This window comes from Podarcis tiliguerta (assembly GCF_965153285.1).
Source record: "Podarcis tiliguerta genome assembly, chromosome: 5".
NCBI classification, from domain to species: Eukaryota; Metazoa; Chordata; class Lepidosauria; order Squamata; family Lacertidae; genus Podarcis; species Podarcis tiliguerta.
Window position 1 is genome coordinate 61,389,809 of NC_139538.1, and position 27,590 is coordinate 61,417,398.

Consider the following 27,590-nt stretch of genomic DNA (forward strand, 5'->3'; position numbering starts at 1 on the left):
CACAATTTATAGGATATCAGCAGGTTAAAGATAGGCTGCTGACACAACCTAGCACTCTCTGATTGGCCCATTGGAAAGGACTCTTCGTGCCAAACCATGCAGCCAGAAGCGGAGGCTCTGGCATCCCCCACTGGCCATGCAGGAAAGATGGCCCAGAACCTCGCCACTGCCATGCAGCAAAGCGCTGCTTCCTCAAAGCTCTAGGTAAGCAGGTATTCTTAAAAGATTTTATTCTGCACTACTGAATATACTGGATTTTAAAACCAATCCCAACAGTAACTGTTTATTGTAATTTATTGCCTGAATTGGAAAATGTAACTTTAAAAGAGTGTTCCTTTGAAACCAGAAAGCAAAGTGATTTCACTGCCCTTTAAGAGTCCAATTTATGCATTTAGAAGCAACAACTTGGGGCAACCAACATAAAACAAAAAAGCTTCTATCTTCATAATCTGATACAGGATACAAGGTAAAGTGTGTGTGCCAATTATTCAGTTGAGGCGGCATTTAACACCAAGACAAGTTCCATTCTACATTAAAATTTCAGAGCTTCTATTTTCCCCAGTTTCAGTTGTTGCAATTGATCTGCCCTGACATCTTAGATAACAAAACCAATGAAGGACACTGCTGCTTTAAATATTTCAGGGCTTATGTAGCTAGTAAATAGGCTCCATTGCAATATGGTTGTGAAGGTCATGTCCTATTGTATCTTTCCTCTGATAAGGCATAAAACTGAAGTTTAAGAAATTCATTTACACAAATACGTTCCCTGTATTTCTTAATCTTGCATGTTGCCATTAGAGATTTCCTTATTGAAAGCAAATGATACTCAAGTCAACACACATCCAAAACTCCTTCAAACCCACACCCTAAACACATTATCATGATTACACTTCAGCAATTTCAGCATTTTATTTGCATTCATCTGCCTGATTTTGCAAACCCAATCCTGCTGAACCTCATTTCTCAGGACTAATAAAGTAAAGCCCTTTAAAGCAGAAAGGGTTTGGCCCTTTAATATGCAGAAGGTAATTAACGAGATTCCTAAACTGTTCTCGGATTTAGTCAGCCATTTAATTTCAAATTTGAAGCCAACTACTTTAATGGATCCATTAATGTTCCTATATTTCAGATTTAAAAATAAATAAATAATACTGTACCAATTAAAATACTGGAACATGATACATCCTAGGAAGAAGGGTGGGAAGAAAGGGAGCACCAAGAAGCAAATATTTCTGATCCTTAAAGTCAAAATTAAAGGGAAACAAAGAATATTGAATCACAACCTGACTCTAATTTTTACTTGAGATTTTTAACATATGTGAGTGCCCTCAGCTACTATATAGCTTGAATTATTTCAGTGAAAATATCTAATGAAGTCAGGCATGTGCTAGAATGGCAAAAGCGGTGTTTGATGTAACATAGAATTATATTATGAGACAAATACTGAAATATCACTTCCCCTTTACTCAAATAAAAAACATTACCTGAAAAGGCAACAGATTGTTACCATTGTCAGTCCTGAAGGCGTTGTCTTCCATCCAGGATTTTGGGGTTAGGGGAGCAGCCCGTGGAAACTTTGGTGGGGCAATGACATTGCTAGAGAAGGGCTTCTTAAGAGGTGAAATGGGATTAAGTGGGGATGGCACTCCAACTCCCACTCCTACACCAACACCCACACCTACTGCCCTTCGAGGGTCCCTGCCAGCTTGCAGCCCGCCCCAAGGATTGGAAGGTGTACTCCAGGCGGCATTTTGGTGGTTATTCCAGCTGGAAGGAGAAGAGGTGGAAGCTGAGGAGGAGGAAGGTTTGCTGGTCATGATGGGCTGATGGCTATAAGCAGCATTTCTCTGGGCAAAAGATGCCTGATTGGGGCTGACTGGCGATCTCCTTTGCTGCTGCTGGGCTTGCTGCTGCTGCTGTTGGTGGTGCTGAGTCTGAGCTAGGCCAATCTGGGGGGAGAAAGTGCCACCAAAAACTGGATTTACATGGTGAGGGAAATTCTGGAAAAGCATTGTCCCATTGACAGGGGTAATCCCTTGGAAAAAGCTATCATCCACTGCATTTGTGGTCCCAGTAGACCAGGTGCTTCCGAAGGAGGGAGACAAGGAGGTGCCGGCTGTAGGTTCCTGCTGAGGCTGGTGGAAACTTAAGCCTGGCAAGATGGGGGACTCCATCTGCATCTTTTCCTTGCTATTTTGGGCAGGAGCTGCTGAGCCGATGCTAGTCACTGGGCTGCTGTCCTCCTGTTTGGGTGTCTCTGACGTGATGGGCGTAGAAGGGGCTTCTGCTGCGTTTGGATCTTGCTGCTGCTGCCGCTGCTGCTGGGGCTGGGCTTTGCTTTTGTCCATCAGTAAATCATCCTGCATGGTTTGCGCAGCTGAAACGAGAGGAAGAAGGGAAAAAATCCAGAAGACAGACTGTTAACATTCATATGGCTGCTTTAGCCTTCGCCTCTGCTGCTTGCAAGAATGCCACTGCGAGCGTAACGCTGCCGCAAGTTGCAAGGCACGACTAATACGTAATCCCTACCCCCACCCCTTTAGGAGTAACAGTTTGAATCAGTGTAATCGCTCCACGTCGCTTCTAAAAATACATTTGAAGATGCTTCACCCTTTTTGATGTCTTGGTTCCCTTCAGTGTAAAGGAAAGGTATGCTTATAGGGCAGAGATATACAGCAATTTCGCCACGTCTCTTTCTCATACACCGGAACTCAGAGCTCTCGCCCTGCAATGAGAAACTGATTCTGGTTCCTGTTTTTCCGTGCACCCTCCTCCTTCCTTGTTATTTGCATACGTCAATAAATACTGCTGCGTCCTTCAGCAAGGTTAAAAAGACAGCAGCCTTTACTCTCCCCCACCCCCTTTCCTATGAATAGACTTTTTAAAGGAGCCGCATACCCATTTCGCTTAATCAACAAACCGGTTCAACCAAATAATTAAAAACAGTTCAGGATCCACGATTTTAAAGCCCTGCATAAACGAAAAGAACTAAGCCAAACGGTATTTTTTTTAAGCTACTGAAGGGGTGGGAGGCATCTTACACGTAACTAGGGGATACAGTTTTGTTTGTTTTAATAGTCCTTTTGTCTCCCATGTTAAATATGGCATTTAATAATCCAAGAACTAAATTGCTTTGAGCAAAAAATACTGAAGCCTTCAATCCCGCATAAACTGGGGAAAGTATTCAGACGCGTTAACACTTCCTTGTAGGCATCCTCCTGCTGCAGATTTTTCCACACACAGGCATAAAACACTAATTAATTCATATTGCCAATATAAATCACCAGATAGTAATAATGACCATTTTGTCTTCTATCTATTGTTACTAAAGAGCATTCCCTACCTCTGCACCTATGAGAACGCTATCAGAGGAACAGCAAATAGTTAAATAGGCCAAACAAAAGACGGCCGTCTGGAAAAGACGCTGAACAAATTCATAAATTAAACAGGCTTGTTTTAACAATATACTTTTCTCAAATAATGTTGCAACCTTCAAAATCGAATGTATCTCTCAACGCTATTTAACTGCATCAGCAAAATAACCAATACTTAAACAGGGGTTGCTTTGAGAAGGGTGTGAAGAAATATGAAGGTAGTAACTTCCTCTCTCATAACCACTAAATTCAAAACATTCCTGAATGTAAAATCCCTCTTCATAACATGTAATCAAGTGAAAACAGCAACATTTTTAATGGGCATAGAAGAAATATATTCAAGCAGTATTTTTTTATTTTATTGCTGATCTGTGCACACAATCTAAAAATAATGTCTTGCAGAGAGTGAATAAAGAGAGTATTAAGCTAAATTCCTAATCCGAAAAGGAACAAACTAGCGCATCTGTAGCACGCAGCTTTGCTGCTGCTGTAGGGGGTGCAGGGAAACCTTTAAAGCAGCACTGCAGCAAGCCATAATATAAAAGGCTTTGTGTAGTTTTCCATTAGCTGCGCTCCGATCAAAGTCACCACAACAGTAAAGGAAGAAAAATTAATACAATACATTTCATACAAAGAGGAACAATCAGATATATTGCTCTCCTCCTGTGTTTTAACGGCCAGTTTAGGAAATCATTTAAACAATAGCCAATAGTAACAGCAAAACTATTGCTTCCAATATAGCAGATAAGCTGTGCTACAACAATTTTAAGGTATTTTTAATCAACTTCATATTGAGACACTAGCTAGCATTATTTCCCCCATCGCTTCTTATACGTAAGATTTCACTACAGATCTACCCCTCTGTCAAGGTCAATCAATACCTAACCATTACGTGCACACAGGCAAACTGAAGAGAGGCAAATTGGGTATTACTCGGAAAAAATAGGCAGCTAAATACCTAGCATTGGGCTGGTATGCGGCGCCTCCTGTTTCCTCCACCCCCTTTCCCCCCGTGTATTTGTGCCCGTCTAAACTACTGTACATGAAAATCAAATACTCCCATAATACTTCGTTTGCATGCAGTAACCCGCTTAGCCGCCGATAACAGTTACCTTTTGAGTATTCTGTATTTAAAGATCAATAAAAGGAAGGGACAGTGTGTCTATTTCCTTCTTTCGGGTTTGGTATATGACAAATAGAAATTGCTCTGGCAAGAGCACTTTGACAACTGTAAGCAGAAGACGCATGTGCAACCGTGGAATTGTGGGGATTGAAGTCTTTCCTTGAACAGAGGCAAGCTGGGAGAAGAGTGCTCAAAGCACCGAGGTACGTTCGTAAAACTGAAAGAGCTTGCAGCTCTCTCATGGCTGAAAGCCTCTCGATCACTCTTCAGGAGGCAAAACTGGTTTAACAGGTACCTTTGGAGCCAAGCATTTTATTAGGCACGGGTCACTCTGATTTTAATTTAGATATGGGTCAAGATGTTATTTTTAATTTTTTTTAGTGAGAGATTTGAGCCGCATCTAAATTAAGATCCAACAGAGTAATAGTGATCCAAAGTAAGCAACTCTAATACTAGCTAATTATTGGGTATTTTTCGATTTTAAAAGGCACAACACAAAAACACCTGGTTGCCATAATGGATCAAATAAAAAATCTATCCTGTTCTTTCTCCAACAGTGCACATCATACAACACTAAGAAGATTACAAGCAAAGACCCCCCCCCCCCATGTTCAGGGGTGCTTGTTTGTGTGTGTGTTATGTACATACATACACACAATCACAGCAAACAACTGTTATGCTCATCTTCCACCTAAGCATCTTCAGGTGTGTACAGTGGTACCTCGGGTTACATACGCTTCAGGTTACATATGCTTCAGGTTACAGACTCCACTAACCCAGAAATAGTACCTTGAGTTAAGAACTTTGCTTCAGAATGAGAACAGAAATTGTGCTCCGGTGGCGCAGCAGCAGCAGGAGGCCCCATTAGCTAAAGTGGTCTTCAGGTTAAGAACAGTTTCAAGTTAAGAACGGACCTCCGGAACAAATTAAGTATTTAACCCGAGGTACCACTGTATACTGCACTGCTGAAAAGGGGAAGGCAATTGACACAAAGTTTTATTTTCATCTTATTAATGGGAATCAGGTTTCATATCGGTTTCTTCAAAATATTCTTAGTGTTTAAGTTATTATAATGTCCTTCATTCTTAAAGCATATCCTAGTCAAATGCCTTGGATTCACATATAGGGATAAATTTGGGTAACATATTTATTTATCACATATAAGGATAAAATTGGGCAGGGATAAATTTGGGTAAGATATATTCCTGCAACAAAAGTGGCAGAAATGGAAATCCTTGTTTTTCAACACATCACATGCATCAGAATTCCTTTACTGTGCTTTAGATACCTACTTCCCAACCCCACAATCCCAAAGGTTGTCAGGTTAGTCTGACTAACCAAAGTACAGCATCATCATAAATCACTCTAATTATCTCTCTTCCTGTGTTATGAATAATAATAGAATGGCGTGACTTTAATAAGCCAAGTTAAATGTACAGAATTGCATGTTTTCCCAATTAGCAACCAATGAGCATTTTACTTCACAGTAGTACCTTGGAAAGACATATAACAAAGATTACTATGCTTAAGTAGCATTATGTATATTGTACTATTAATAAGATACAGGGCTTTTAAACAAGTTTGGATTTGGCTATGTTAGATTTCAGCCACCAATTGTTTATTCAGATGTCAATTCCAGAAAGTACAATCGGGCCTTTCTCCCATATAAACTATCATCTTCCATCTGCCTCTGATCTGAGGAAGGCAGTGGAAAGCCTGAATTAGTGCCTGGAAACTGTGAGAAGCTGGATGCCAATGAACAAACTTAATTCAGATAAGATGAAATAACTGTTTGTAGGATCTAGGATTACAAATACAACCTGTCATGGATGCAGCTGCACTCTTTCTGAAAATTCAGAATCACAGCGAGAGGGTATTCCTTCATGCTGCTTCTGAATTATCAGATCATGCCAGTTGACTAGAAATGCCTTTTACCAAGTTTGGTTACTATACCACATGTCCCCTTTCCTGGAGAGGGCATGCCTAACCACGTCAGTCTTGCTTCATTTGTAAACCATTCTGTATTATATTATTTTGGAACTAAAATAATAATAGGGAGCCAGACTGTAACCTGAAAAACAGGTGTTTATTTTTATGTGTAGGGATCAAACAGGAGACATAGTAGCAGCTGCTTCTGCCCACTCCTCCCCTAGGCCCTTTAATCCACCCCTCTCCCCTGCCTGCAGGAGCAGTGGTGGCTGGTGCCCAACGTGACTGGTAGGGTGGAATGCAAGAAGACCAACAGTAGGAGGAACCAAAGTGAATGGCAGACTGAGCCACCCTTGACTGGTTGTAAGTAAGAAGATGGCTATATAGGGGTTGAGTAAGGGCAGACTTGGGTTGGTAGGGTAGTGCCCCAATTGCCCCAATGGGTCAGCCTCCACTATGCAGAAGTGAACAGAAATCAGCCTTTGTATCCATCCCCGCCCCAAGATGGGGTTGTCTCCAAGGCAAGCTTAAGCCAAGACCCTAAGACAAGAAAGCATGAATTGCCCCAACCACGGCATCATTTTTGCACTGAACAGAACATCCAAGAAAGTCAGCAGCAATGAAATAACTCTTGTTTGCATGCCTTCTCTTTTTCAGGTTAAAGGAGGTCCACTATGTCTTTTCATAATTATCTTCCAAGTCCTGGAACAGTGGACAAAAAGGACAAGGGAATAACAGACAAGATCCGCCTTGGCTAGCTTTTTTGTTGCTTGATCACTATGGCAAAAGGTATATCATTTATTTTCAACACTGACTGGCAGCAGCTGTCCAGGGTTCCAGGCTCAGAACATACCCAGCACTCTCTGGAGATACCACTGGGATTGAATCTGTATTCAGAAGGTTCCAGGATCAATCCCTGGTATCTGCATAAAAATGGATGGTGAAGGGAAAATATAAATGGTCTGAACCTGGTATAAGAGGACAACTTCTGGGGTGTGAGGGGATTAGGAGAGGGATGGTACCTCTACTGGGGGACACATCATGCTCCGTTGGGGGTAGTTTGAGAGTAAACTCTGAGAAAAAATCTGTACCCACTGCCTTGTGGGACATCTTTGGAAGATGAAAAGGCCAAGGAGTTAACCCTACACAAACCTGGAGTGCAGTCCCTATGATGGTTAGATGGTGCTTTCTACACCTCCTTACAACAACTCCTGCAGCTAAGCTTGTGCCAAATGTATTACTCTACTTTCCTTTGGACCACATCAACAAGGCTGAGAGAGGGGTCTTGTCATCTCAGCAGCCCAGGCTTGTGCTACGAGGAGGTCACTTTGGTGCTGCTTATGCAGCAGTTTGATTTCACCCCCGGAAGCACACTCTATTGCCTCTCGAGACAGACAGGTGCTGCTGCCGCCAACAACAACAACAACTCATTCTCAATGCTGCAAGCTACATGCTAATATTCAAAATATACAAAACTATCAGCTAATAGGAAAACAAATGAATTCTAACAAGCAGCTTTAAATAGAGCAAAACAATGTATCAGAAGGTTACACTTCTAGCATTCTGTAGAAGTATACCACTAGCATGACCCCCAAAGCAACTCCAATCTGCAGACAGAAATAACTAAGAATTGTTACAAACCCCTAATAGCTAAATTGTTATACAAATTATTGCATCCCACTTTGTAGTTCTGCCATGTTTAACAATTGCAAAACCAACATCAATTACTATGTACAAATTAAAATTGATAGGAGATAAATTATCAGGGAAATATAATGGAGTTTAATTCTTTCATAAAATTAACCAAACAGAAACATTAAAGGTAAAGGGACCCCTGACTGTTAGGTCCAGTCACGGACGACTCTGGGATTGCGGCGCTCATCTCGCTTTATTGGCTATGGGAGCCGGCGTACAGCTTCTGGGTCATGTGGCCAGCATGACTAAGCTGCTTCTGGCGAACCAGAGCAGTGCACGGAAATGCCGTTTACCTTCCTGCCGGAGCGGTACCTATTTATCTACTTGCACTTTGACGTGCTTTCAAACTGCTAGGGTGGCAGGATCTGGGACAGAGCAACAGGAGCTATTAGGAACTGACTAATTTTAAGTTTTCACATTTGTAGAGTGCACCAATTTTGAAGCAAAAAGACAATTTTTGCACAGAAGTGTTTTGTTGAGTCTGAAATTATGGTGTTGTGATCCAGTTGTTTGAGCAGCAATATTATCAATATGTGGATAGCTCTACCACCTTTTCACCTTCTAATTCCAGTATGGAAACACCTCAGCAGGTTCCAGTCTGATAACAGGACTGGAATGGGTGAGGGCTAACAAAAATAAAAAATAAAAAAAATCCAGGTTTGTCTTAAATATCATGGTTTGGAAAATCTAGTAATTAGAATGTTTAGATTTGATTCTGGATGGGGTCATACTCTTCTTGAAGAGCTAGTTACAAAGTCTCCAAGTGACATTAGGTGCCAGGAATGTTTTCACCAGCTTCAGCTGGTTCAGCAGTTGCAGCCTTAACTAACCTGACCAGCCACAGTGATGCATGTACTCCCATTTCACTAAATCCCCCTAAGAGAAGCATGTTGCTACTTATTTCTATATCATATCTATGTACTTGGTTATCACTGTCTATATGCTAGTCTGCATGTTTAATCAAAATATTGAAAAAGATAAAAGGTCAAAAAGTGGCAGCATTCCTTTGGCTACTTTACAGAACATTATAGAAAGTAGGCCCCAATTAGTTAGGTTACTTAGTTACACCGTACTTCAAATTTGTAACATTTTCACATAAATTTACAGCCTGGGTGTTTGTCCCCTTTACTCAACATGAATACTGGTACACAAACATCTTTTACAAAAATGCCTCCAAGCTCCAGCACCCTCTTCCCAGGAGAAAAGTCTCCTGAATGGTACGTCTGTTGACTCAGAAATTGAGGTTGAGAAACACAGCCATAATAAAATGTTGGTTTCAATTACAGCAACAGCCTCCCCAATAAAAAAAGATTGGGAGAAGCCACAAAATTCATGAAAAGCATATTATTAACCAACTCGAAACACATACTCAAAGCGTATTTGCATTATTTCCTTTTGTTGAGGCAGGTGACCTTTTTTGTGGCAGGGTGGTGATGGTGGTGGTGGTGGCAATTGTGTCATATTTTGGCAAGAAAAGTAGCCATTCTCTATAGTGGTTCTGGCTAGTACAGTGACTAGTTGGGCTGAAACCCCTCAGCTGGGAAACTCACTTGGTGACCATGGGCCAGTCACCCCCCTCTCAGCCTAACCTACCTCATACGGGAGTTTGAAGGATAAAAGTGTGGGGCAGGGAGCTGGATGGACCATTTGCGCAGAGGGAAAAGCCTCCTGGAGGAAAGGCTAAGTAGATCAAGGTAACAAACAAGTTTACTGTACATGAAGTTCTTTAAGCGAGCAGTCAGTCAAGGGGTCACAGCCCAGCCAACCCTTTGCCCCAAAAGGACGTCTGTGACGAGGGGGGGAGGGATGGGAGAGAGTTGCCCCCCCCCCCGCTGAATGCCCTGGGACAAAGGAGGCGCACCTGTACCAGTGGGGAAGGCAAGGCAAAGGGGGCCGAAGGAGCTTCAATGTGATGATGTAACCGAAAAATACCTCTCCCCACCCCACCTCACCCCACCACCGTCTCCGCACAGGGAGCGGGGGAAATGAGAGTTGTGGAAACACTCGCCCATCTCTCTCTGTTTCCTCCTCCCCAAGGAAGGGAGGGAGGGTGGGGAGCAAGGAGCAAGAATTGACAGCGTCGAGGTGTGTGCTGACCTTTCCCTCAGCGAGCGTAGCCATCTCGCCGCTCCCCCAGCCGAAGGCAAAACCCCAACCCCGGCCGGCCCGCGCTCTCACGCAGCGGCGGCGGCGGCGGCGGGCGAGGAGGAGCAGGGCAACGAGCAACTGTCGCGAGCGAGCGCGCCGTTAGAAGAAGGAGAAGGCGGCGGCAGGGGCGAGGGGGTTGGGAGGGGGAGGGAAAGGGGAATTTAAATCCCCCCCTCAGGGCCGGCGAAGAGCGGGAACTACATCTCCCATGGTGCCTTGGGCGCGCTCTGCGGTATCTCAGCTCGGAGTGGGCGAGAAGGGAACCAGGCGCAGCGGCGGTTCCTCTGTGAGGTAAGAGGGCCCCGCGCGTGCGCAGTTGCCCTCGCTCCTCCCCGCCCCCTCGCCCGCTCCGAGGCTGCGGATCTGTTGTGCCTCTCGCTCTCCTTGCCCCCCCCCCTTACCGGCCTAGGTCGCCGTCTAGTCAAAGGGGCCCGTCGCCGCTCGGAAGGAGAGCCTCCTGCTGCTTCCTCCTCCTCTTCCTCCTCCTTGGCGGCAGGCTCTAGGCCTTGCTTCCCCCAACCGGCTCCTGGCGCCTGTCGTAGCCGAGCCCCCGGGCTCCCCGCACCCGGAGAGGATGTCGGAGCAGACGGGCTTGCTGATACCGCAGACCATGGACAGGTACGGGGAAAGAAGCGGAGCTGCGGGAGGTCAGGCGGGCCCGTTTCCAGGTGCGCCTTGAGGGGGTGATTTTGGAGCAGGAACCGGGTCGAAGGGAAAGCACGCCTGGAGGCACCGCACCATCCTGGGCCGCGACGGCCTATATGCGTGCAGAAAGTCACGGGGGGAATTTGAGGGGAGCTGCTTGCCCAAGGCCTGAGCGGATGTGGCAACGAGGGCTCAAAAAGAAACGCAGGGCTGTTTGTGTCTTTTTTTTGGGGGGGGGGGGATTGGAGAGTTGCTGCTTTGCCCCCACCATGAGCATTCTGAGGGTTAATGAGGCCTTGGGCCCACATAACACACACACACGCACCGTTTGCTGTCAAATGTCTTCCAGTACAAACTGTCGCTAAGTTCACCTTGCAGTAATCGTAAAATTAGTAGCCCCTACAGTGCTGTTAAAAACATCTATGTCAACACCCACAACCCCTATTTTAGTAGCTTACAGATCTTGCATATAAAACAATGAGTTGTGATCATGGATGTTTCCACCACATGGAGCAACCTTGTGCTCATACTACCATTGCATGTCCGAGTAACCTTTTCTATGTCTTTGTCACTATCCTTCAGCACTGACTACTTCAGAGTCCCCAGGCCTTCATTCCAAAAGAGTTTGAATTCTGTGGCCCAGAAGGACAGGAGTGCTACTGTTCTGGCTTCGTGGTTGCAGGGGAGAAGCAGAGAATAAAGATTAAGTTAGAAACCTAGTATGTGGAGGGTTGGGACAACTTTTCAAAGGATTCTTGTAGAGTTGAGATTCAGCTATATGACTATGGGTTGCTGTACCCATATTATGTACTGCTACAGTGATCACTGTAGTTCCACAGTTTTTGTTGGCTTACCGTTTATCTACAGTAATAACATGTAAGAGACGGGTCCTGTTAGTAATTCTATATAAAGTATATTGCTTTTCTGTTGTGGTAGGTGGCATGATAATGGAAATAACCCAGACTTAGCCTGTGCTTTTTTTCACTTAGTAACAGAAGGTAAATTCCCGTATCTTTGAGAACAGCCCTATTGACTTGAGTAAGGCAAAATGGTTACATTAGTCAATTGAGGAACCACAGTCTCATTTAATTGCATTCCAATTTTATAGGCAACAATGAATTTATGTGTGTCCAACTGATGCACGATCATGATAGGGCATTGCAGCAACCTGGAAGTGGCTGGAAAGAGGACAGGAGCGAAGCAGGCATATGCATGCTCCACCGTCGCATGTGATGACCTAGAATGCAACTCCCACACAAATCATGTGTTGCCTGTATTGTAGTTACTGGATATAGGGGATTGATACTAGGTGTTGATATGTTGGAGGAGGGGTAGTACCTCTGGTGGGGGACACATCATGCTGTCTGGGGTGGTTTGTTCACCTTTGGTTCCCATCCTGCACTCAGTCAGCTTTCACCTGTGGCTCTTAGAAGCTGTCAGCATGCAGGAGTGGCCACACCTCAGGAAATGGCTTCAGCTGGCTGGCTAAACCAGCTGAGGGTAGCCAATGGGTCTCAAACCCTCAGTGTGTTAAGGACTTCCCCTGCACGTCAAGACAGGTGTTAGTGGATTGAGTGGATAAGACAAATAGTGGATCCAACAGTCAAGAAGGTGGTTTCTGCACATGCTGTAGTGGGAGGTGAGGGGCAGATGGCTCATCAACCTGGTAAGGTAGGCGTTTAAGGAAAAGGAAAACCTGATCGAAATCTCCATTGCCTTGCAGCTATACTCATCCATAAGAAAGGCTTTGGGAGTAAACCCAGAGGAAAAATCTGTACCCGCTGCCTTGTGGGACATCTTTGAAAGATGAAAAGGCCAAGGAGCCAACCCTACACAAATCCAGAGTGGAGTCCCTAAGACAGTTAGATGGCGTCTTGTATGCATCCTTCCAGCAACTCCTGCATCCAAGCTGATGCCAAATGTATTGCTCTGTTTTCCTTTGGACCACATCAGTGAGGCCAAGAGGGGGTCTTATTATCTGGGCAGCCCAGGACCTCCATACACACTGCCCAGGCTTTCGCCCCAGAGAGGTCACTTAGGTGGTGCTAACACAGCAAAAGCAGTGCAGAAGTCGGCAGTTATGAGTTACTGGTTTCTGCAGCCATAACAGGCACTGTGATTCTCCAGTGGTTTGACTGCACCCCTGGATACACATTCTGTTGGCTCTGGAGACAAGACAGATGCCAACTTAATAGATAAGTAGATTTTTTGGTCACATTGTTTGAAGTGTATTAAATCAAGAGGAAACACTGTCATGAGCTATTGGCAGAAGTTGTATGGTGTACGATACTAGTTGCTTGGGATATTGCTGTTGGTTTGTATCCACAAAATGAGAGATACAGCATAAGGATAATTCTTTATTGTACCACCTTGATGGAAATGGTTTCACTGGTTTTTAAAGAAGACTTTTAAGTTCATACTATTTAGGCTAAATAGTATATAGTATAGCAAAATAGAATTTGCTTGCTTTTAGTTCATGTTAGCCGTCATGCAAAACTCCTGAAGTTTTAATTAGCATTGACTTAACTAAACAAAGAGAATACTAAATGAAATTTTGGAGAGGCAAATGCCAATGTACCAGTGCTTTTTTTCTAGAAAAATAGGTGCTAGTACTCACCATGAAGTTGTTACAGTAAGTGCCACACTTCTTAACAGCAACAAAAGAGGTGCTGGTACTGTGTACCCTTGAGTACCCCCTGGGGGGGGAAGCACTGCAATGTAGTTGATCTTCATTTATCATATTTAGAAATGAGTCTTTCTTAGTGAATACAGGGGAATCACTCTCTTTTGGAAAGTTGTTGCCTTGCCTATCTTTGTGGTAGGAATGCCTTTTTTTAATGAATGTTGGGAGTTAGTAAGGCAACTTACATTACATGCAGCAAACTACCTTAATTTACCTGATATATGTAACCTGATAAGGGATGCGGGTGGCACTGTGGTCTAAACCTTTGAGCCGCTTGGGCTTGCCGATCAGAAGGTCAGCGATTTGAATCTGCAATGGGGTTAGCTCCCATTGTTCTGTCCCAGCTTCTGCCAACCTAGCAGTTCGAAAGCATACCAGTGCAAGTAGATAAATAGGTACTGCTGTGGCGGGAAGGTAAAAGGCGTTTTCCATGCGCTCTGGCATTCATCATGTTTCTCTGTGCACCAGCAGCGGTTTAATCATGCTGGCCACATGATCTGTAAAGCTGCCTGTGGACAAAAGTTGTATCTCCATAGTTCAGATGGATCATTGCTGCTGAGAGAGAGTGGCTTGTCCAAGGCTACTTGGGTCACAGTTCTATACACAGATGTAGAATGCCCCATTGAATGCAGTGGATGATGACTGAACCAAAGTTCAGGAGTTCTGCTTTGCCAGCAAATTCTAACATCTGTCTCTTCTGCAGCCCTTCTTCATCTTTTATTGACTTCTCTAATGTGGAAATAGTCTCCTGTGACATAGAGAAAAACTGAGGAGAAGATCCCCAGCCTGGTTCTTCCCCCTGCCCTATGCAAAGTGTTATACTACAACCAATATCACTCCTCAATGTTGGCCATGCTCAAATTGTAGACCTCTAAACTTCTGGAGGACACCAGGTTGGGGAAACCTGCCTTAGGTTACTTCTCTCCCCCTGGTGACTTTGGCCTGGTTCAGATATTTGCCTCTGTCTGTTTCCTAGTGGAAGTGCAGACATTCAGCAGCCCTTCCATCATGTTTGTAATGTACCATGGATACCTGCACGTATAGAGGCACAATAGCATTTTTCTCTCCAAAATGGGAGTGACAGTGTTTTTTCATTAAAAGAAAACAAGATTTGCCATTCAATAGAGAATAAGTATTGATTAGCTTAAATTTCAAAGCACTTCCCTGGGAGTAAGCTTGGTGGACTTTTAGGAGAATTGCTTCTAAATAGACATTAATCTGTAAGTGTTGGCAGAAGTTGTGTATTTGAAAATTATTATACAATGGGAAAAAAGGGGGCAATGATCACTCACATTAAAATTCAGTGGTGGTGTGCTATTTGCTGCAGGGGCAATTGATGTCATAAGGACATGTTAATTCTTCTCATATTATTGTAGGATAGTAAATGAAATTGGAGATAAATGTTTTTTGTTATAAATATATATCTTAATAAATCTTTTAACTTTATCTTATATGCTCTTATGTTGATTTTAATGTTCTTTTTCCAGAAAAAGTAGTTCTCGTTTTAAAAATTAATTTGGAGGCATTTTTTTGTTCTCTGTATGCTAATTTAAACAACAATCCATGTGCTCAATAAAGAAAGGGATTTTTAGGCACAACTGCAGTTACTAGAATAAGTTTCTATATGTGGAAACAGGAAATTTAATTATTGGGAGTAGCAGTTCTGCAGTTGCTAGAATTAATTGCCACCCACGGAAGGAGAAAACAAATGCCCTAAGCCATTTACACAATCAGCAAAACAAATAAGGTATTTCAACCAGTAGTATTTGAATTATTGGCCTACACGTTCACAAAGAGGAAGGTCTGCTTCCCAGTGGCAGAATTATTTAAGAGCAAAAAAGGCACTTTCTACTTCCTCTTTCCACTCACAAGATGAGTGAACATGATGGTTGGTGCACACAGATGAAGAGTGGCTGATTAGTGAAGTTGTGTAAGTAGCAGTGACAAGGCATAAAATTCTAGCCTAGTGGTGCAATATGATAAGGAAACATTGTAGAGTCTTTAAATAGTGTCAAGATTAAGTACTTAACAGTGCAATCCTATACACACCTACCTTTTGTTTATGTAAGACGTTTTGTAATTCCACTAAAGGCAAACATTCATTACTATAATTCAATCTAATTAAGAATATCTTCATATAGATCTTGTGAAATTTGTCCAGTAATAACACTACCTTGGTTTCCTAAGATGCTTCTAGTTCTTCCCCTTTACTGACCAGTTCTGTATCTAATTAAAACAACGTTTGGTGTGTAAAACTGCAGAAGTCAGGCAAATAGGTCAGTACTGTAATCTCACAGAAAATAGAAAACATTGAGAGTTTAGAACAACATTAATTTTCAAAAGCAAATGATGTATCCAGCAAAATAGTTCTACTAGTAGAAGGACTTTTAACTATACAACAGAACTTCTCCCCTCTTTCCCTGTGCACCCTCTAAATCTGTTCTGGAGATTTCCTCAACCGTTTGGAGCACATTTCTGGGATCTATGGGGGAGAGACGAGGGCAGGAAAGTTCCACTGCTCAGTGAAAATTCCTTATGCTAGAAGAAATGTAGGATGCCACTCATTCTGTATAAAAAAGATTGAGCATTCTTTTGCTGTACATTCTGTGTGCAACAGAATGGTTAATGTTGTACAATTATGGTTATGTGTCTTCTGAAAAGGCTCAGGGAAGAATTCAACGTTGTGCTAAGCAGAACACTCCATCAGAGCAAGCAATTCTGTTTGCTTGATGGTATAATTTGCCCTTTCCTTCCCGCCTAATGTGCTGTTCCAGGAGTTCTCCATACCAGGGGGAGGAGATGGGGGGAAGCCGTATTGTGCTAGCAGATGTCCTTGTGTGGGCTTCCCCTGGCAGGACTAGTTAAATGAATCTCTTCTTCCTGCACCATCCATGTAAAATTTAGTTGCTCACACTGCTTTAAATCGCCAGATTGCTTTTAAGATAAACTTTGCAGTAGATTAATATAGAAATTAAGAAAAGGGAGGTATGAGTATCTATCTTCTTGATGTTTTGTCCACAGAGCCTCACTTACAGGGTCATAAATATTGAAATTAGTTGTTATGTGCACAACAGCTGGAAAGTGGTGTAATCTAGTGGTGCTTGAAATGTTACTTTTCAAAATCCCTATCAATTGAACTTAAGACACAAAGTAATAGCCAGCTGCCTGGCACAGAGCAAATGGAGCCACACCTATATTGAAAAACAGGCTCTTCCCTCACATACTTGAATACATTCTACTTGAACTGGCACGGAACCTGACGGTTGGCATTTAAAATCCAAAGGTGGCAGAGCAGCTTTTAAACTGATTGTGGGGGGGAAAGCTGACAGGAACAAAACAGGGTCTGGTTCAGAAGAAGTGTTCCCTTCCCCACCAGATGAAGAAAAAAATTGATTTAAATAGGGGAGGTGTAGAACTAAGCGTTAAGAGGGCAGGGGGCACATGGCTGACATTTCTGACTTACTAAATGATGTAGCATAAAACACACATGCCAAAAGATACTTGGAGAGCGAGAGCAGCTAGATTTGTGTGTTTATGTGCTAATGCTACTAGACACCTCTGAGCCAAGATGGGCAAACTGGAGTGTTTGGTCTTAGAGGACAGCATTGATATAGTGGGCATAATGGAAACCTGGTGGAACGGAGAGAAACCAGTGGGACATGGTTATTTCTGGATATAAACTCTACAGGAAGGACATCATGGAGGTGGCATCACTGTACATCGGGCATAGAGTCCTCAAGCTAGAAATCCCCAAAGGGGTAGAATCCTTCACACAGCTGCTGTGGTTGATTATACTTGGCCCCAAAAGTGGGCTTACTATCTTGCCACTGATCAAAATGTGAAGATGATATTGAGATGGAGAATGAAATCAAGGAAGCACCCAAAAGAAGAAAGTGCTGTAGTAATGAGTAACTTCGACATATATGTAAGTGGACAATTGCCAAGGAAGTCCAACACGATCACATTTGACTTTAAAAGAGGGAACATCCTGTAGCCAGCAGGTTGGCCACTGTGAGAATAGGATGCTAAGCTAGATGTGCTGCTCAAAATTAACAGAAGTGTCATTTTTGGGAAACTTGAAATCGAGGATGCAAAGATCCTCTTTCATGATGTTAGAACTTGTGGATCTCCAGTGAAGCTGAATGCTAATAGTAGCTAGAATAAAGAGATATTTATTTTCAAGACTGAAATAAAAAGTCTGTTCTGAAATGCTTAAAGTAGAAAAGAGTTGGGGAAAGTATACTATTGCTAATTCACTTGGTTTTATATAGTAATGTTGAGTTTTTAGAAACTATGTTTTGTTTGACCTAGCTAGCTGTTTCTATTTTAGGTTGCAGTCTGAGTAGCGACCTGATTCTGTACTAAGACCAGGGTAATGTTTTATTCAATACAAGAAAATGGAAAATCTGGCAAGAACTGAGATCCTTGTGTCAATGGTTTTATTTAGCTCTTTCTGCTGTAGCTACTGTCAATAGCAAGATAAAGCTGATGACAGAAAACAAGGGATTTACTATTCATTATTCATAACTTGCTAAAGGCTTAAGAATATAAAGGATATCATGTGATTCTTTTTGTAGGCCATCCATTGTTTAAAATATAGCTGTTGAGCAATAAATTGGATGAAACTTCTTGTTTAAAAAATGTATGTGACATTGATCCATTGCTGCATCAAAATGAATTTGATAGTCTTAATGATATATATTATATTTCAAGCATATAACCTAGTATTAAACATGTTTTAATACTTCAAAGTATAGCCTTTAATAACTAATTCAAGGGTGTTATTTTGCAAGATTGTAAAGTCATTTTTTCCTGTCATCCAAATGAACTTTAGACCTCTTGGGGTGTCAGGTTGCCCCAAGGCATGTCACAACTTTATCTGTGTGGCCCAGTTTTGCACTCATTAACAGTTCAGAGGTAGCCATCATACATTGTAACTTGAGCAAACTATGAAATATGCCATGTATGTGTCTTCTAGGTAAAAGAGTTGATATACCAGTCTGATATTATTTTTGGTTCGAAAGACTCCTCAAATTTCAGTGAGGATGTTTAGTAGTTTCTGCATTTGTGACTTTATTTCTGTTTTGCTTTTTGATATGTGTGTGTGTCTATGTGTAGAAATTCCACTTTGTCTGTAATAGTGAAAAGAAAGATTGAATTGTTCAACTTATTTCCTGTATGCATTTTTTTAAAGCTTGGATAAATGCTTTTATATTGCCGTGTAGTTCCAACATCTTAGCAACATCTCATCATTTCTTTTTGGGGGGAGAGTGTTGCCTAAATAATGGAAAGTTGAAAGTAAACAGGGAATACCATTTGTTAGATGTAAATACAAAACACACACACACACACAGTGGACAGAGCTGTAGTGAAATAAAGGTAGTAATAATAGCTAAGTTTGGGTATATAAGATACATTACACCATAGAAAGAGTATATGTTTATTTTTGTTAGGGGACTTTCCCAAGATAATTTGTTGATTGCCAAATCTGAAGCTATTGAGCATGGGTAGGCAAACTAAGGCCCCGGGGGCTGGATCCAGCCCAATCGCCTTCTAAATCAGGCCCGCAGGCGGTCCAGGAATCATTGTGTTTTTACATGAGTAGAATGTGTGCTTTTGTTTAAAATGCATCTCTGGGTTATTTGTGGGGCATAGGAATTCGTTCATACTTTTTCCCCAAAATATAGTCCGGCCCACCACAAGGTCTGAGGGACAGTGGACTGGCCCCCTGCTGAAAAAGTTTGCTGGCCCATGCTATTGAGAGCAGGGTGGTAGTAATTAAGTTCCTTGTGTCCTTATTCATGAATTTATAAAATTCCTAAAAGCCGCATCAGCTGGTGCTGCTTACTTTAAAATATTTAAATCTTTATTTGAATAAACTCTGGAAATCCTGTGCCAAACGGTTTATAACAATGGTAAATAATGTTTGTGCAGGGGTGTCCCATCAGATCTTGTTGGTTTGCCTCCATTATTCTGAGCCTGGTGGCAGGCACCAAAGTGGTTCAGAACAGTAAGTAGGAATGCAGACCTATTTTCTATGCTGTAGTTTGAGCTGAAGAAGTAAAGGCCTTATATCACAAGCAGAAGTCTGAGGTTCATTGGAAATGTATCTGTTTGCAGAAAAATGTGTTTAATTGTTATAGCACCCAACTGGTATGCATGCTGCTTCAGAAAATAGATGAATTTCAAGATGAAAGATTTGATTTAAATCAGTCCACCCTGCCTTCAATTTAAGATTCAATTTTGATTATCTTCCCAGTAAACTGTCTACTGTTGTTTTTGCTCCTGATACAACTATTTGTGTATCTTTCCTTGATGAGGATGGTTTTTGTGTGTTTGCGTTTCTCAGATGCCCTGAGAATGCAAATTAGCCATTGAAAGGCAGGATAAGCATTTTGGAAATAAGAAATATGATTATTTTCTGTCCTATCATGTGATTATAAATATGGAATGGATTAAAATAGTTTACATAAATAAGCATTTATTCATTTCTATGCAGTATTTTTTGAACACAATCAGCCAGAAATGTTTCCTGTGCAAATGTGGGAAAGTTGTAATTAACTGTACAGTTTCTTTGTGGATTTACTTACTGCCCTATTCTGAACTCTAGATCATTCTATTCTTTCTGAATAACATTTAAAAGTTGTAGTTCTTAGAAATTTTTGTATTTGTTTATTTGCTGTATTTATTATATACTGCCCAGTAACAATATTCTTGACGGAAGTAAGAAAGAAATGAAGTGAATGAAGGTAGAATTCTGCTTAGTTGCAGTGCCATAGCTGTGTAGATTTGACATGATAAGAATAATGGAATTTTTTCTCTCTCCATATTGGAAAAGGAAATGTATGTCTCTTTTGCTGTGCATTTTCTGCATAGTGCTGTGATTACGATTGATTGTGGAAAGCAAAGGGCTTTACAGACTTAGATGTATTTATAATGCAATCACTCCGTTATCTGAACAGGAGGGGAAAGATCAATTGCAAGAGGGCACTTTTCCATTCGCTAGATTACTGTCAAACACATTTCTAACTAAAATTAAAATAATCAATCTACAAGAGATTTAAGTGTATTTCCTTCCTTAATTTTACAATCACATTTTTCTTTATTTGTAAGTGTTGCCAGGATGTAAACATTCCCTATTCAGGAAAGTCCAAAATATCAATATTATGTGTAGAATAATTTGTTCATTTGTTGGAATACATTATGACTAAAGCAAAAAATTGCAAATGGACCTCAATTCAGACGTGAATGATGCAAAATATGATTTTAAGAAATGGCATTAGGATTAAGCACACACATTTTTTTTTTTTTTAATCTAGCTATTAGAATATGGCATTGATGAATTTGAGTTAGTAGCACTGCATTTAGGAAATGCCCTTTCTAGGTAAACAAGTTAGCAATAAAATGGTTGGGGAGATTTTATTCTTACGATATTGACAGCTCAAGCTTTCTGATGTGTCCTTTGTGCTTAACTTTCAGGAGTTGTTGGGTGTGTTTTGCAACTGATGAGGATGACAGAACAGCAGAGTGGGTGAGACCATGCAGGTGTAGAGGCTCTACGAAATGGGTTCACCAAACTTGTCTACAGCGCTGGGTGGATGAAAAACAGAGAGGGAACAGTACAGCTCGTGTTGCCTGTCCTCAGTGCAATGCAGAATACTTAATAGTATTTCCAAAACTAGGTAAGATGCGCACGTGAAACTTCCATGAAGAGTGGGTTGCGGGGAGCACACAACTGGAATATTATTATATTACCACCATTACTACTAATATTAACCAGGGGCTCCATCCCTGCTTGCTCAGCTCGCCAACCCCCTCACCCTCCCTTGGCAACTCTGCATCTTTCACACCTCACCCCTAACCCTCACAGCTCCTTCCACCCACATGCTGCCCACCTGTCAATCACCTTATGCCATATTGATGTCAAGGGGTGCTTCACTTTCAAAGTGGACCACAGGGATTTAAAACCACACTTTGTAAACATCCTCATGAGGCCTTTCAAGCCTCAGTGGGGGCTTGAAGGAGATGTGTGGGGCTGGGTGCGAACTCCCATCTGCCTATAAGCAATGCAAACTGTAGAGGGTGGTGACATTTTACATTCTTATGTAATAAGGAAGATCTCATCATTTGCCTTATGCACAATTGTCTCAAGGTGATGCAAGGGTTGAATTTTGTTCTATTATTATCCTGCACTGAGATTCTCAGAGCAGCTCATAGCATCCAATCATAAAAGACAGTGATAGAGCTAATAGAGGTAGTGCCATGCTATATACTCTTTTGATTCATCATCTCTGCTACAAAACTTTATTTCTCCTTTATGTTATAGGTCCAGTTGTTTATGTCTTGGACCTGGCAGATCGCCTTATCTCAAAAGCCTGTCCGTTTGCTGCAGCTGGAATAATGGTGGGCTCTATCTACTGGACAGCTGTCACTTACGGAGCAGTAACAGTGATGCAGGTTCAGATGCACTTTCTAAATGTTACATTATCTTAATCAAGCTGCAAACTTCTAGACAGTTGCTGAAGAAGTTTGTTTGGTTTTTTGTAAGGAAGAAAATTCCGCGAGAGGATTGGAAAACACAGTTTACAAGAGCGTGACTCCATATTCTTCTTTCCTTACCATGTGGTCGTTTTTCCTTACACGCATTGCTATTTCATGTAACTCTGTGCTTACAGATTGCCAAATCCCATCTAACGGGCACAGCTGTATTCAGCTCTTCCCTCTACACACACAAGCATCTGTTTGAATAAATTTCATCATAAATATCCTGCGAAGCCTCACATCTGTCCATTTCTGCCTATGTCTGTATTTCTTTGCATATGCCCAGTTGTACTTGTGCTTTTCTATTCATTAACAAGCTCTGCTAAACTATATGGGAGTCACTGCGGCTATTTGGATGAGAAACAGATTCCTTGATAAATCCTGTTGCTTCTACCTTCAATCTGAGATTTTTCTCTTGCTTTTCCCATGCTCACCATGATTCTCTCACTGCTTATTGCTCACCTTTCCCATTTTTGGGGGGTGGGGGTCAGGGGAAGGAAGCAGTCACTGTTTCACCATAAAGCTTATTGGATGACCTTGGGCCAGTTATTCTTGCTTGGGCTAGCCTTCCCCCTGTTGTGATGATAAAATGCTTGTGTATTCTGTTCTTCGAGGAAAGCTGGGAAACAAATGAAATAAATACCTAGTTGAGAGGAAAGGGATAATGCTCAGAGCAAGCCCTCAGCCTGGATATAGACTTCCTATATAGTTTCAATGAACAAGTTTGTTCTCAGCCTCTTCCCAATTTTTCATCTTTTCTGTCTAGATGAATACTTGGAGGAAAGATACAAGCCAGGACTCATTTTTGATGTGCTCCTGTCTTTGAGTATAGATATGGAGTCACTTGCAGTACCTTCACCATCCATCTGTCCACTTTATATATAGTACTTGAAGCAGGCTTTTGACAACTGCACAGATGTGCTCAATGTACTGCTGCTGTCATAACAGTTTTCAATTATTTATAGATTGTGGTTATTTATCAGCACAACTGTGGATTGAAAAATATCGGACATTTTAAAAAGTTAGCTTTACTCATGGGTTCTGTTCTTGATACATAGTTCTAGGAACATCATTTTTGAGTAGCATATATATATCAAACATTTATTTTGAAGTTTTTGTGGAGTAGCACTCTTTCTTGACTGCAACACTCCTCATGACTCATATCAAGATGCTTTTGGACATATATAGCGGAATTAATACCGAAAACAGCTGCTTAAAAATACATCCTTGTTTCAGATCTATCTACATTTCAGATATGTATCTATATCTTTTTAAAATGGTTGATCAGGTTTCAGTTACAAGATTGTTTCCTGTGCTGCCAAACTCAAATGCAATAATTACGTATACTCAGAAACAGGATTATTTGACTTGATGGTGCAGTGGGTTCTAAATGGATATCCAGCCTAAGAGAGACAAACAATTGCCTAATCGTATGAGTTGCTCACCAGCCCAGAAGGTCTGGCACTCTGATCTCGGTGTGCAAAAGAAGCTAATAGCGCTACTATAAGTGTACAGGGCAGTGGCATGTAGGTTCTCTGGATGGTGGTTCAAATTAGGTTGTTCTTTAGTTGTAGCTCCTGAAGTCAAGCCATTGTAAAGTAGCCACATTACCTCTATTTAGAATGGTGCTGTGCTTAATGCAATAATGTATTTTTTATTCATCAGGTTGTGGGTCATAAAGAAGGCCTCGATGTTATGGAAAGAGCTGATCCTTTATTCCTTTTAATTGGACTTCCCACCATCCCAGTTATGCTTATATTGGGAAAGATGATTCGCTGGGAAGACTATGTGCTTAGATTGTGGCGAAAATATTCTAACAAACTACAGATTCTGAACAGCATATTTCCAGGTAATGCTACCAAAATTTGAGTAGAATATCTAGGCTTGGCTGTTTCTGTGAGGAGGGGTGGTAAGATAGATTTTAGTATCCAAAATATAGCACTTCTCTTTTTCTCTCCTTGGTGCTAAGTAAAAAGCACAATATTTGGTTAGATGAGTTCCATCTCCCAAATGCAGCTTGCAAGAAGGTATTGCAGTATAAAGACTAAAAACAGTGTAATTGTGAGCAGCACTTTCTAATCTGTGAAACTAGAAGTAAATGCCATAAATAATTTTATTAGAATGTGTTGCAGTACATAAGTTTTCTGGCTGGGAGTACTCAAAACCATTAAATCGAAGAGCTAATTGGAATGGAGAGGTTAAATTTGTAATACAAATCTGGTTTAGTGCACTCTAATTCTTGGTTAGCAATGGCATTTTTCTTTAGGGATTGGATGTCCTGTTCCTCGTATTCCAGCTGAGGCCAACCCTCTGGCAGATCACGTCTCTGCTACTCGTATTCTCTGTGGAGCTCTTGTCTTTCCCACTATTGCTACGATAGTTGGCAAGTTGATGTTCAGCAGTGTTAACTCTAATCTTCAGCGAACAATTTTGGTAAGACTGTGTAACGTTTCCTTTATAGAACTAGATTGGCAGACGTGTCAGAGATTTGGCTTCTCTCTGCATATTTTCACCTTTGTCGTACTTCTGTCAAATAACACGCTTGGTGTGTTTTGTTGCATTTACTGTTACATAATATCAGTTAAAACATTCAGATAGCATTTATATGGCACTTTGGAGTTCGAGTAGGTCCTATTTCATAGGGTCTGGGGGTTAGTGGTGGTGCTTGGGGTCCAAGGATACTTTCTGGTTGTTCCTTTGGAATGCATCCTTAACTGCACATGGTGTCACATATAGCATTAGATATGGAGCAGGCAGGTGGGGTGTTTTTTTAGGAAACAGCCTTGTGAGCCAAATTGGGACATGACATGCTGGAGGTGCCCCACCCTTGCTGTAGGATTGCATTCACACAATCCTGTGAACCATGGACTGGAGGACTGGGCATGAGCTGTGAAGGACTGAACATCCTCTTTTTCTCTGTCAGTAACCCCATCCACCTGTCAAAATGGCCCACGGGGTGTGTGTGTGAGAAGGTTGAGATTCAGCCCTAGAACAAATCATAACCCTCCCCTCCCCATTTAAGTGAATGAAAACTTTCAAAAGAATGTGCAAACTCAGCATAGAAACATTAGATTACCCCCATTGTGACAGGGAAATGTATGCTTTGGGTTTTAGTACAGAATTGCTCTAATTAGCTGAACTTCAAAGGAAACGGGGCTTGACAATCCTGTGTGTGTATGTAACCATTAAAAAATATATTAGGTGTTAAACGTGTTCTGTCAGTTTTGAATAATTGTTCCCTTTTATTTTAGGGCGGAATTGCTTTTGTTGCTATAAAAGGAGCTTTCAAGGTCTATTTCAAACAGCAGCAATATTTGCGACAAGCTCATCGGAAAATTTTAAACTATCCTGAGCAAGAAGGTGCATAAATGACTGTGGATGTCAGACTTTTACAATCTCATCTGCTATATTCAGCAGCAATGTACCAATACCTATTATTTGGCTAAAGGAGCTGAAATTGGAGGATATGCTGCTGATTTTTGTGGTCCCCCCCCCACCCCCATAGAATAATAAAATACCTTATTATGGCAGGGCAAATCCTCCTTAGTTGTTGATCCTAAGAATGTGATTTGTTTTCACTGATGTGTTTACTTTGTGGCGGAAGACATCTGAATCATTTTCCTATGGGCAAATGTTGCCTTCTTTCAAAACAGAAGCCAAACAGTTGTGAAGTTAATAAATTATGTGCAGACTGTATTGAATTATATTTTGTATGCTTATTGCAGTAAATGCACAGTACTTTGCTAAATGGGCCAATATAAGAAACTTCTAAAAATATGCATAGTTTATTATTGCCAAGTGGAACTCTGGAATGTCAGTTAATAAGGGTTCCCGTATTCATAGAGGAAGCTAAAGAATAAGCCTCAAATTAGTGATAGCAGAACTCAACTCATTTTCTTGCTAGTTCACATAGTCCATCACAACAGCCCAGATTGTTAGAAGTTTCATTAAATATAGAAAAACCTGTCTGGGTCTGATAACTTGGAACACCAGCAAATTGCTTTTTTATTTTTAAAAAAAATTCAACAGATTGCTGTCTTTTGGCTCTTACATTGTAATGCAAGTAGCATTATATAGAATTAACTCCTGTCTGCCACCAGTGAAACTGAAAAACTGAATTACAATCTATATGTGACTAGTTTCAATATTAGACTGTTGCTTAGTGCCAGTATGCTGTGGAAGCACAACCAAATTGTGGAGTCATTATTCAGGCTAAAACGAGAAGCAAGGGTTCAAAAACAAGCACTGGTAACACATAGCTGTGTTTAGAAGGAAGTATAAATGTTCAGTTGTGAATGTTAAAAGACTATTGATTACACAAGTCAATCCTGCTTAATGAAGTCAGTTTTCTATGTTCTATTTTTATTTTTTTAAGACTTATCTGGCACTCACCTTAACTGCATCTCTGTTGAAATCTATTTTCAAAGTGTCCTTGATTTTGGTGGCACCTATAAGTAAATTCTTTGGATTGGAGCATAGGTTCCTATCTAGACATGTGTGCACAAGTCCCATTCCAGTCAATGAGATGGATTTCCTAGTACATGGCAGGATTAAGGTTGATAAGGGAGATATTTAAATTGCACTTTTTCTTAACAGTAGAAATTAGTGTATCAGTGTTTAAATATTGGGTTCTGTACAAGTCACATCATCGCGAAGTAACAAATGACAGTCATTCTGGGTTTACAAGTGGTATTTGCTTTGACAGGATTAAAGAACCATTGAGTGTCTCTTAAACTCTCAAATTATGTTCCAGTTCAAATATCTAATGCATGGAAAAGGTAATAAACACATCTTTTTAAAGTACTGGTAAATAGCTGTTGACCAGAAGTGATGCAAATGGGGGGAAAGTCTTTGTTTGATTGTAATAACGTATGCTAAAGAAATATTATTTCCATAGCAAGCTTTACTTTAAATATAAAAAAGTAATATTTTAAAAGGTAATAATGACCAGCTAGTATTCCAGCATTGGTATGTGGAAAAACCTAAAGCATAACAGAATACTTTAGTTTCTTGTTGTAAATACTAAAAACCCCTACTGTAAGTCAATTTGACTTTTGATATCTATATATTTATATATTCAGCAGTATCCTGCAGAATGTTGGCTTTCTATGAGTTTTCAGCACTATAAAACATTTCTTGCAGAAATTCCTGTTGTAAGAAGCCTTCTAGGTGATCTTTACTTTATATACACCAGCTCTTTGATACCTGCTGGTTTTTAAACTATCTCCTACGAAACCTAAAAGTACAGATTGGTTGGTCTAAAATTTTGTTCTATGGTAAAATTGCTGAAATTATTGTTTTATCACTACAAATGTACTGTGAAGAATGTGGGATTATATTTTAAATTCAGTAGCAAAAAGCATTTCCTTGGTTACTGTGCTTTTGACATGTTTTTAGTAGTGCAGTTTACGATCACATACTGGATTAGATTGAATAAAGTTTTTTTATATTC

The 27,590-nt window shown here is 41.1% G+C and overlaps 2 protein-coding genes and 1 long non-coding RNA gene across 23 annotated transcripts in view; 2 read left to right on the forward strand and 1 right to left on the reverse strand.

The window, feature by feature from the left end:
• Positions 1-10,363, reverse strand: part of CPEB3 (cytoplasmic polyadenylation element binding protein 3) — a 73,634-nt gene extending 63,271 nt beyond the window's left edge. For 5 of the 16 annotated variants that reach the window (XM_083443612.1, XM_083443609.1, XM_083443622.1 and 2 more), the window contains exons 1-2: positions 10,219-10,363; positions 1,485-2,377 (exon numbers count right to left, since the gene is read on the reverse strand). Coding sequence is in view for 12 of the 16 variants with exons in the window: in XM_083443609.1 (XP_083299735.1) it covers positions 1,485-2,366 (882 nt within the window). In the remaining 4 variants the exon portion in view is untranslated. Of the gene's footprint in view, positions 1-1,484; positions 2,378-2,610; positions 2,774-4,486; positions 4,621-10,218 lie in introns of those variants that run through there. The other 11 variants (XM_083443610.1, XM_083443608.1, XM_083443621.1 and 8 more) reach the window with 7 other exon arrangements.
• Positions 129-8,108, forward strand: LOC310678994. Its single transcript, XR_014512079.1, has 3 exons — positions 129-204; positions 6,684-6,789; positions 7,084-8,108. It is a non-coding gene; the product is annotated as an uncharacterized lncRNA (long non-coding RNA).
• Positions 9,745-27,590, forward strand: MARCHF5 (membrane associated ring-CH-type finger 5). 6 transcript variants are annotated; one of them, XM_083443644.1, is made up of 6 exons: positions 9,745-9,815; positions 21,077-21,279; positions 21,924-22,054; positions 23,804-23,987; positions 24,405-24,571; positions 25,390-27,590. In XM_083443644.1, the coding sequence occupies exons 1-6, from the start codon at positions 9,760-9,762 to the stop codon at positions 25,504-25,506; spliced, it is 858 nt and encodes a 285-aa protein (XP_083299770.1). In that variant the 5' UTR covers positions 9,745-9,759; the 3' UTR covers positions 25,507-27,590. The 6 variants fall into 6 exon arrangements, with proteins under 6 accessions (XP_083299770.1, XP_083299769.1, XP_083299771.1 ...); XM_083443643.1 differs by lacking the exon at positions 9,745-9,815 and adding an exon at positions 10,430-10,560; XM_083443645.1 differs by lacking the exon at positions 9,745-9,815 and adding an exon at positions 10,430-10,560 and having other exon boundaries at positions 24,435-24,571.

Coding starts and splice junctions, on each gene's coding strand:
- MARCHF5 (XM_083443643.1), top strand. CDS start 10,478: ATGGTGCCTTGGGCGCGCTCTGCGGTATCTCAGCTCGGAGTGGGCGAG. Junction 10,561..21,076: donor AGCGGCGGTTCCTCTGTGAG/GTAAGAGGGCCC, acceptor CTTAACTTTCAG/GAGTTGTTGGGTGTGTTTTG. Junction 24,572..25,389: donor ATCTTCAGCGAACAATTTTG/GTAAGACTGTGT, acceptor CTTTTATTTTAG/GGCGGAATTGCTTTTGTTGC.